Here is an 11,290-nt window from a genome sequence, read left to right as displayed (position 1 = left end):
ACCCACAGGTGAGTACACTGGCTACATGTGTGGAATCTAGTGACAATATTTACACTTCCATTCCAGTCCTTAGGCCTTTGTTTTTTGCCATAGTTTTACTGAAAATGAACTTAGTCAGAGGCAGTGGAAGTTCTAATAAGCTTACATATCCATTCAGCAGTGGTGCGCCTGAGTGATTCTTTACAGGCCAGATAAATGTCATTCATCCCATCTAACTATTGTGTGTGAAACCTTCAATTCTGTGGTGTCAAGTATATTATCAGAAGGCCATATTGTATGATTCATTTATGGTAAATGATTGGTTGGTTGGGGGTCAGTTCTTATAGACCAGGATCGTGATGAAGACACCTCTATCCGTTTTCTGTGTGAGGACAGCTCAGCTCATACGTTTGTCACACTTGCTGCCAAACAGCCCTCCCAGGCTATTTGAAAAGCAAATTCATTTCCGGCCATAGTAATTGTGGGAATATGCTTGGAGGTCGCCGTAACGAGCTATCCATTCAACCTCCTGAGTAACTCTCCTCCAGAATAGTTTGTGCGGAACATAATAATCTATTAACGATGCTCTCTCCTCTCCTTGTGTCTTTAATGCAACGCGATTGCCGTTCCAATTACATCCAAGATTTTACTGCGTCGCAATCACCAGCGCTGGATCAAATGACACCGGCTGCCAGAGGTATCGTGAACAGTACCCTTCTATACGTTGTGTGAACGTATGCCTTTCAGCCCAATCTGTGCCATGACATAGTAAGTGTTTAACTTTTTTTACTCTGCTGCAGCATACGGCATACAATTCCAAAATGCCTGTGTGTGTAGAGAGACCCCATGCCTGTGTGTTGCTCAGAGAGAACCACCATGCCTGTGTATGTAGAGAGGAACCACAATGCCTGTGTGTGTAGAGAGAACCCACATGCCTGTGTGATGTAGAGAACCACCATGCCTGTTGTGTGTAGAGAGAACCACCATGCCTGTGTGTTGTAGAGAGAACCACCATGCCTGTGTGTAGAGAGAACCACCTATGCCTGTGTGTTGTAGAGAGAACCACCATGCTGTGTGTTGTAAGAGAAACCACCATGCCTGTTGTGATGTAGAGAGAACCACCATGCCTGTGTTGTGTAGGAGAACCACCATGCCTGTGTGTTGTAGAGAGAACCACCATGCCTGTGTGTTGTAGAGAGACCACCACCATGCTGTGTGTTGTAGAGAGAACCACCATGCCTGTTGTGTAGAGAGAACCACCATGCCTGTGTGTTGTAGAGAGAACCACCATGCCTGGTGATGTAGAGAGAACCACCATGCTGGTGTGGTGTTGTAGAGAGAACCACCATGCCTGTGTGTAGAGAGAAACACCATGCCTGTGTGATGTCGAGAGAACCACCATGCCTGTTGTGAGAGAACCACCATGCTCGTGTGTGTAGAGAAAACCACCATGCCTGTGTGATTGTAGAGAGACCACCATGCCTGTGTTGTGTAAGAGAACCACCATGCCTGTGTGCTGTAAGAGAGAACCACCATGCCTTGATGATTTAGAGAGAACCACCATGCCTGTGTGCTGTAGAGAGAACCACCTGCCTGTTGTTGTAGAGAGAACCACCACATTCCTGTGTTGTATGTTAAGAGAACCAACCATGCCTGTGTGTTGTAAGAGAACACACCGATGCCTTAGTGATGTTGAGAGAGACACAGTTTTGTAAGACACCATTGTAGTAGAGAGCACCATGCCTGTGTGTTGTAGAGAGAAGCCACCATGCCTTGTTTAGGGAACAGTGTTGTGTGTAACCACATGCTGTGGTGTATGAGAGAAACCACCATGCCGTGTAAGAAATGTCTGTGTAAGAGACAAGACTAGAACACCATGCCTGTGCTGCGTAAGAGAACCACCATGCCTGTGTGCTGTAGAACCACCATGTCGCGTGTTGTTGTAGAGAGAGAACCACCATGCCTGGTGTTGTAGAGAGAACCACATGCCTGTGTTTTGTAGAGAGAACCACCATGCCCTGTGTGTTGTAGAGAGAACACCAACCATTGCCTGTGTTGATGTTAGAGAAAACCACCGATGCTCTGTGATGTTGTAGAGAGAAAACCAACTCGTGGATAAGAAATGTAGTATGAACCATCATGCCTGTGTGTATGGTAGAGGAACAACACAGCCATATGCAACTGAATAGGTTGTAGAGAGAACCACCAACATAATCGCCTAAATAAACACAACAAAAACAAACAACAGTGCACCCAAAAAAAAAAACACAAAAAACAAAAACAAATGTGAAAAAATGTAATGACAACCCCCATTGCCATGTAGTGTTGTAGAACAGCAAACCAACAACAACTTAGACCTATGAAACAAACAACAATGTTGTAATAGAAACAACAAACCACAACACAGCTAATGAAAACAAACAACACCAAAAACAAACACATAAAAAACAAAAAACAACCGCATCCGTGTAAGTAGAGCAGAACAACACCAATGCCAAATGTGTAAGAATAAGTACACGAGAAAGAGAAACCACCACTTTCCAGCTGTAGATGTAAGAAGAGAACCACACATGTCTGTGTGCCTTGTAAGAAGAGAACCACAACAAATGCCGTGTGTTGTAGAGGAGGAAACCACCATGCCTGTGTGATGTAGAGAGAACACCAGGTTCTGTGTGGCATAAGCTAAATAGAGAGAACCCACCATGTCTGAATGTGCATGTAGAGAGAACCACCAAAATGACCTGCTGCTGATAAGTACGACGAGAACCACCATGCCTTGATGTGTCTAAGATCGGACACCATGCCACTGTGTGAATGTAGATAGAACCACCATGCTGCTGTGTCATGTAAGAAGAGAAACCACCACATCGACACTGATGTGTCATGTAGACCGAGAAAACCACCACCTGACCTGAATGTAGTTGACATTAGAGTAGACATCAACAACACTAAGAAAACACACAAATGTCTGTGTGTATAGATAGAGCACGAGCAGAACCAGCGGTCATTGCCTGCATGTTGTCCGTGCTTAGAAGAGAACCACAATGCCACTGTGTGATTGAATAGAGGGCGTAACATCACATGACCGTCGTTGTGTAGAGACCAACCACCATGCCTGATGTGCTCTAGTGTAGAGGAGACATCCACCCTGTGTAGCCTGTAAGTACGGTTGCTAGAGAGACCACCATGCCTGTGTCGAGGTGTAGATAGACCGAACACCAATGCTGAATGATTGTAGAGAGAAACCACAATAAAGTCCTTGTGTGTAGTAGACGGAGAACCACCAATGCCTAGTGCAATGATGTAGAAGAGAACCACACAGTGCGCGTGTGTGCACACGGAGCAACTGACATGAACTAGTATGACCGTGATCGACAAACCACCTACTAAGGCCTGAGCAGATAGTATTGTTGACTCAGAAATAGTGAGATACCCTCTACAACAACACTGTAAAGTGATGTAGAAGAAAAACCACATACATGCCTGTGAATGATTCTAGAGGACAAACCACCACATAGCCTGTAGGTGTCAGGAGAAACAAATAAACACCACCATGCCTGCTGTGATGTAGAGAGCAAACCACCACCAATGACCGTGAATGTTGTACGAGAGACACCACCATGCCTGATTAGTACAATTAGAGAGACCACCATGCCTGAAGAAAAATGTAGAATGTAAAGAGTCAGAACCCACCATGCCTGTAGTGATGAAATAGACAGAGAACCACATTCCATGGGTGATGTAGACTAGAGAACCACACATAGTCATTGTGTGTTGCTAGAAGAGACCACCACTGCCTCCGGTGTTGCATAGTAGACGCGGACCACCAATGTCCTGTGTGTATGTAAGAAACAGAGTAACCCACCATGACCAGATGATTTGTAGATTGAGACCACCATGCCTGTGTGTTGTTGAGAGGAACCACCATGCCTGTGTGATGTGTAGAGACAACCTATCCCATGATTTCCTTCGGTGGTTCGCTCCTTCTCACCTTTTCGTTACCGAGAAGAACACACCTAGCAGTTGTCTCATAGTCTGGAGACCCATACCATTCTCCGTCCGTTCTTGTCTGACCTGTAGAGTCCTTACCGTCGTATCCACCATGTGTGTGTAGATACGGAAAGAACCACATTGGGACGAACTTTTTTATCTAGAAGTTGAGCCACCACCATGATTGACGATCTGGTCGACTCGGACCCACCCGTGGCGTCCTCACCCTCAAGCCTCCCTTACTCAGCCAGCTTTCTGGCAGTTCAATCTCTATAACTGTGACATCCAAGATTTCCTAGGGGCCCGTTCAGCATCTGCGTCTCTATAGAGGACTTGTTGACTCAGAACCACCTACCAAAGAGCCGCCAAGGCATAACTCGTGTGGTTCTAGAGAGAACCACCATGGCCTGTTTGTTGTAGGAGAGAACCAGCCATGCCTTCGCAACAGAAGTGCGACGCGCCTCCAGACTGATTCAGTGTGTTGCTGTAGAGAGAACCACCATGCCATGTATGTGTAGAGAGAACCACCATGCCTGCTGTGTTGTAGCAGAGAACCACCATGCTGAGCGAGTCACTTCTACAGGATCTGACAGCTTGTGTCGTTCTGTAGAGAGAACACAATCTCTCGTTGGTGTGTCGTTGCTACTGACGACATGACCACATCGCCTGTATGCTCACTGTATGAGATGAACCACCGTCGCCTCGGTTGTGTTGTAGAGAAGACAACCACTCGATGCCCCTGCTGTGTGTTGTAGAGATAACCACCATCCTGTGTGCTGTAGAGCCCGGATTCTCCTATGCCTGTGTGAATTTCCGATCCAGTCTCGAAGAAGTAGACAACTTCTAGCCGGCGCGAGACTGTCTTCCTGGTCGTTGCCGGTGTACCCGCCGCCTTGTTTGTAATTAGAGCAAACTGTCCCATTGCCTTCTATAATGTTCCTACGTGATAGATATAGATAATGGGATGTTATGGTGGTTCGATCAGGTGGCTGTCAAGCTGACAGAAAATACCCCATAGCCTCTGTGTGTTGTAGACAAGTGCCCGGCAAGATCCATCCCATGCCTGTGTGATGTAGATCACGCGTGGAGGAATCACCCTACTTTGTCTGTGTGTCCAATGCTTAGAGAGTATACCGTATCCACTGGCCGTCGGTGGATGTGTACGATGAAGCGAACGACCATCATTGTTCTCTGGGCTGTCCCTTTAGAGAGAATTCACATGCCTAGATAGTTGAAGAGAGAACCCACCATGCCTGGGTGATGTAGAGAGAACCACCATGCATTGTGTGTTGTAGAGAGAACCACCATGCTCTGTATGTTTGTAGAGAGAACCACCATGCCGGTTGATGTAGAGAGGAACCACCATTGCCTGTGTGTTGTAGAGAGGATAGACATCTCGGCTCGACTCGGCTCATCTGTACACAACCAAGTAATTTATCTAAGCATCGATAGATAGACCTGTAGACAGAACAACAGCCTACTCCCAAGAAAGGGGTTTCTGGAACTGTGTTCTGTGGTTAGAGAGACGAATACTCCACCATGCCTGCCATGATTAGTTCGTAAGAACAGGCGCTTCTGGTGTCCAAAATCTTCTCTCTTGCCATAACCATAGCTGTTGCCTCCTAAATTCCACCTCGCCTATGCCTGAACACCTTAATGGTTTCCTGCGCCTCTGTGCGTCTGGCTGGAGGATGCTCTTCTCTTACTGTGTTCAGGGTCCTGTTGTTGAGAGAATTTTGCAACACACGGTCATGGTGCCGTTCCATCTCTACAACACCACAGACATGGTGGTTCTCTCTACATCACACAGCATGGTGCGTTCTCTCTACAATCACACCAGGCATGGTGTTCTCGTGCGGTACTCCGGCATGGTGGTTCCATCTCTAAACATACAGACATACTGTGGTTTCTGCGTGCGTGACGAACCACACATGCATGCTGTCGTGCTCTCATCTACAGATGGTGCGACACGTCTTCTGCTCTGTACAACCTACAGGTTATGGTGGTTTCTCTCTAATCAACAATCCATGCCATGACCATGTTCTCGCTCTGACATCACACAGCATGGTGCGTTGTCTCCCTCTACAAACACAAGACATGAAGAATGAGTGTGCAACCATCTCTAATCACCACAGGCATGCGTGGTCTCTCTAACAACACACCAGGCATGGTGTTCTCTCTTACAACACCACAGGCATGGGCTGGTTCTCTCTACAACACACCAGCATGGTGGTTCTCTCTACAACAACAGGGCATGGTGGTTCTCTCTGAGTGGTTACTATGCGTGTCTCCCTACAACACACAGGGCATGGTGGTCCGTGTCTTCTCTACAACACACAGCGGCGAGTGTGGGCGTGGTGCGGTGGACAAACACAAAAGGAGGGTCATGCTGTGTCTCTCTCCACAACACACAAGGCATGCGTGGTTCGCTCTACAAAACCACCACAGATCAGTGCTGTTGGTCTACAATAACTCTCTGACAACACACAGGCTAGGTGTTGCTCTCTACAAGGCGAACCAGGCACTGGTGGTTTCTCACTGCTACAGCAACAAGAGACATGACAGATAAGAAGTCCTGCTAGCAAGCATAGCTGGCTTCTTCTCTACAGCACACAGGCATTAAAGGTGGTTTCTTCACATACATCGACATCTAGCTGGTGGTTCTCTCTACATCACAGCAGGCATGGGATGGTTTTGCTCTCCCTACCATCTTAATACTAGATGGTTCTCTCTCAAAAACACATGGTCTCTGATGGTGTTTCTCCTACAGTCACACAGGCATGGTGGTTCTCTCTTACAACACAGACATGGTGGCTTCTTCTACTACCACACAGCATGGTGGTTCTCCTCTACAACACACAGCATGGTGGTGTCTCTCTACGAACACACAGAGCATGGTGGTTCTCTCTACAGCACACAGCGATGGTGGTTCTCTCTACAACACACAGCATTGGTGTTTACTACTACAACACACAGGCATTGTGGTTCTCTCTACAACACACAGCATGGTGGTTTCTCTACACACACAGGCCAATGTGGTTCTCTCTACATCACACAGGCATTGGTGGTTCTCTCTACATCACACAGCATGGTGGTTCTCTCTACAACACACCAGGCATGGTGTCTCTCTACAACACACAAGGCATGGTGGTTCTCTTCTACATCACAACAGGCGATGGTGGTCTCTCTACACACTACAGGCATAGGTGGTTCTTCTCACAACACACAGACATTATGGTTCTCTCTACATACCACAACAGGACTGGTGGTTCTCTCTTACAACACACAGGCATCTAAGGTGGTTCTCTCTCTAAACACACAGGCATGGTGGTTCTCTCTACATACACAGGCAATGGTGGTTCTCTCTACAACACACAGCATGGTGGTTCTCTCTTACAACCACAGGCATTGGTGGTTCTCTCTACATCACACAGGCATGGTGGATTCTCTCTACAACACACACATGGTGCGTTCTCTCTACAACCACAGGCATGGTGGTTGTCCTCATCACACAGGATGGTGGTTCTCTCTACAACACACAGCATGGTGGTTCTCTCTACAACACACAGGCATGGTGGTTCTCTCTACAGACAACGACAACGTCAGATGTCTGCTGCTCTTACTCACGACAGCATGGTGGTTCTCTCTACAACACACAGCATGCGTGCCTCCAATACACAGCTGTTCTCTCTACAACACACAGGCAGTTGGCTGGTTTCTCTTCACATCCATCATCAGGGCATGGTTTCTCGTACTAACACACAGTGCCATCGTGGTCTCTCTCATACATCTCACACAGGCATGGTGGTTTCTCTACGCACAGCAGACATGCGTGGTTCTCTTCTACAGCACCAGACAGTGTGGTGCGTCGTGCGTGAGGCATCACACAACGGCATGGTGGTTCTCTCTAAACAACACGAGCGAGCTATGTGCGTTCTCTCTACGAACACACAGACAGGTGGTACTCTCGTACACCTCACACGAGGTGCTCGCGTGCTCTCTCTACATCGAGCATACGAGGCACTAAGTCGGTCCTCTCTATACGACAGGTGCGACACATGCATAGGTGGTTCTCTCTACAACGGAAGAGCGAAGCGAGCGATGGGTTCTCATACATACCACCACAGGCATGTGTTCTCCTCTACATCACACAGGCGATGGTGGTTCTCTCATCAAACAAACCTACCAGCGCATGCGTTTCTTCTTGCACCACACACGAGCATAGACAATGGTTCACTCTTATCTCTAACTGCACTGGTGGTTCTCTCTACAACACAGAACACATGGTATTGAGCTCCTATCTTTCTTTGCGTGAGCGAGATGACACACGAGAACATAAGCGTGAGTTCTCTTATCAACACACATGGAGACATGGTGGTCCACCGGTCGGTGTTTCGTGCGTGGGACAGAACACACAGAGACAATAAGAACTGCTTCTCTTGACATCACATGAGCTCGATGCGCTGGTGTCTCTTCAGCCATACAGTCGATGGTGGTTCTCTCACGTACAACACACAGAGCTCATGGGTGGACTTCTCTCTGAACACTCAGCGCATGGTGGTTTCTCTCACAACACACAGGCAGGCTTCTCTCTACAACAAACACAGGCATGGTGCCTTCTCTCTACCAACACACAGGCCCAATGGGTGGTTATGGCGTGCGTACAACGCAGCACGAGCGTTAATAGGTGGCTCTATCATACATACCACGGCCAACCGTTGGTTGAGCCTCTCTCTCTACCAGTCCGCATGGTGGTTCTCTCTACAACATCGCGCAATGGTGGTTCTCGTCCTACAGCACACAGGCATGGTGGTGTTCTCTCTACATTCCAGGCGTGGTGAAGTATACATACATAGTCTACACTGCGTACATCAGGCGATGCAGATAGTGTCTCTTCACAGAACTACACGACAGTGTGGTTTTACAACACCAGCGATAGAGAATGGTTCATCTTTCCTACAAATCAACCAGGATGGTTGTTCTCTCTTACAACACAGGCATGGTGGTTACTCTCTACAGGCGAAAACTACCAAATATGGTGCGTTCTCTAACATAAGCATCACACAGGCCATGGTGCGTTCTCTCACAACACACAAGGCATTGGTGGTTCTCTCTACAACACACCAGGCATGGTGGTGTCTCTCTTCAACAACTACAGGCATGGTGGTTCTCTCTACAGCACACAGGCATGGTGGTTCTCTCTAAAACAACACAGGCATGGTGGTTCTCTCTACAACACACAGCCATGGTGTTCTCTCTACATCACACAGGCATGGTGGTTCTCTACAAGCACACAGGCATGGTTCTCTCGAACAGGTTCTCTCTACAACACACCAGGTCAATGTGGTTCTCTCTACAGCACACAGCGACTGGTGGGTCTGCTCTACAAGCAACACAGGCCATGGTGGTCTCTCTAACACCACCAGCATGGTGGTTCTCTTTACATCACACAGGCATGGTGGTTCTCTCTACAACACACAGGCATGGTGGTTCTCTCTACAACACACAGGCATGGTGGTTCTCTCTACAACACACAGGCATTTTGGAATTGTATGCCGTATGCTGCAGCAGAGTAAAAAGTTAAACACTTACTATGTATGCACAGATTGGGCTGAAGGCATACGTTCCACACACGTATAGATGGGTACTGTTCACACGCAGTAAAATCTTGATGTAATTGAAGCAATCCGTCTGCATTAAAGACACAGGAGAGGAGAGAGCATCGTTAATATGATTCATATGTTCCCACAAACTATTCTGGAGGGAGAGTTACTCAGGTTGAATGGAGTAGCTCGTTAGGCGACCCTCCAAGCATATTCCCACATTACTTGGCCGGAATGAATTGCTTTCAAATAGCCTGGGAGGGCTGTTGGCAGCAGTGTGACAAACGTATGAGTGACTGTCTCACACAGAAAACGGATTAGAGTGTCTTCATCACGATCCTGGTCTATAAGAACTGTACCCCAACCAACCAATCAATTAACCATAAATGAATCATACAATATGGCCTTCTGATAATATACTTCCCACAGAATTGAGGTTTCACCACAATAGTTAGATGGGATGAATAGACAATTTATCTGGCTGTAAAGAAATCACTCAGGCCACCACTGCTGAATGGATATGTACTTAAATTAGAACTTCCACTGCCTCTGACTAAGTTCATTTTCAGTACTATGGCAAAAAACAAGCCTAAGGACTGGAATGGAAGTGTAAATATTGTCACTAGAGTTCCACACATGTAGCGCAGTGTACTCACCTGTAGGTCTTTGCCTTTGAAACTGCACTCGTCTCTCTTCATTTTTGGGGTGCTCCATGTAAGCTACAGGAGAGGAGAGTACAGGTGTCAGGCACATTACTAAGACACATCATTGAGCTGTAAAGAAAGTAGCTGCCGAGCACTGTCAAAAAGAGCAGTGTCCACAAGATGTCATACACCATATAAGTTATATACTGTAATTAACATATCTTCGTGCACACACACACACACACACACACACACACACACACACACACACACACACACACACACACACACACACACACAACACACACACACACACACACACAACACACACACACACACACACACACACACACACACACACAACACACACACACACAACACACACACACACACACACACACACACACACACACACACAACACACACACCAGTACTGTGATGATGTATATCTGAGAGCAGAGAGGGTATTACATACCACCTCTAAAAATACAAATGTTTCAATATTCACACACAGACACACTCGTGCCCACTTACATTGCGTTGTAGTTTGACTCTGCTGATATCAGAGAGGTTGAGGGCGAAGAGCTCCTCTCGTGCTCCAACATAGAGCATGTTATCTTCCTTACTGAGGAGCAGAGAGGTGTAATTGAAGACTCCATCCACAGAGAATCTCTTGGCTGATCTCTCCTTTGCACTGGGGAGAGAGGAAAAACAGAAAGAGGAGATAAAATATTAACCTTACTGCAGTGGGCTAAATCGGGTCACAGAAGTTTCTTAAACAAACCTACTATGAAACTCAAGTATATACCTCACACACATGCGGTTGGTCTTAAAAAGAAGACACCTGTACCATGTCAGATATAAATGCATTCAATGTTGGGTTTGCATACCAATATTACACGTTATAGACATCACAGAAAACTGAAATAACACCAAAACGTTTGACATAGAAACACCAGATTTTCTGCACTAAGAAAATAGTTTATTCATTATGAAAAATATGAATAACATTCCATCCATGAGGCCACTAGAGGGCGATTTGATAATTTGACTGCAGGAAAGGACTACCGAACA

At 46.8% G+C, this 11,290-nt stretch overlaps 1 protein-coding gene across 1 annotated transcript in view; it reads right to left on the bottom strand.

Annotated features, from left to right (window-relative positions):
* sema4ba (sema domain, immunoglobulin domain (Ig), transmembrane domain (TM) and short cytoplasmic domain, (semaphorin) 4Ba) overlaps positions 1–10,907 on the bottom strand; it is a 32,642-nt gene extending 21,735 nt beyond the window's left edge. Inside the window, exons 1-3 of the mRNA XM_023971645.2 lie at positions 10,751–10,907; positions 10,229–10,291; positions 9,562–9,660 (exon numbers count right to left, since the gene is read on the bottom strand). Coding sequence (XP_023827413.2) covers positions 9,562–9,660; positions 10,229–10,291; positions 10,751–10,828 — 240 coding nt within the window. The 5' untranslated portion in view covers positions 10,829–10,907. The remainder of the gene's footprint in view (positions 1–9,561; positions 9,661–10,228; positions 10,292–10,750) is intronic.
* Between the last annotated feature and the right edge of the window lie 383 nt (positions 10,908–11,290).

The sequence above is a fragment of the Salvelinus sp. IW2-2015 genome, linkage group LG26 (assembly GCF_002910315.2).
Source record: "Salvelinus sp. IW2-2015 linkage group LG26, ASM291031v2, whole genome shotgun sequence".
In the NCBI taxonomy this organism is placed as follows: Eukaryota; Metazoa; Chordata; class Actinopteri; order Salmoniformes; family Salmonidae; genus Salvelinus; species Salvelinus sp. IW2-2015.
Note: the sequence above shows the minus strand (reverse complement) of the source record. Positions and strands in the feature narration are given on the sequence as shown.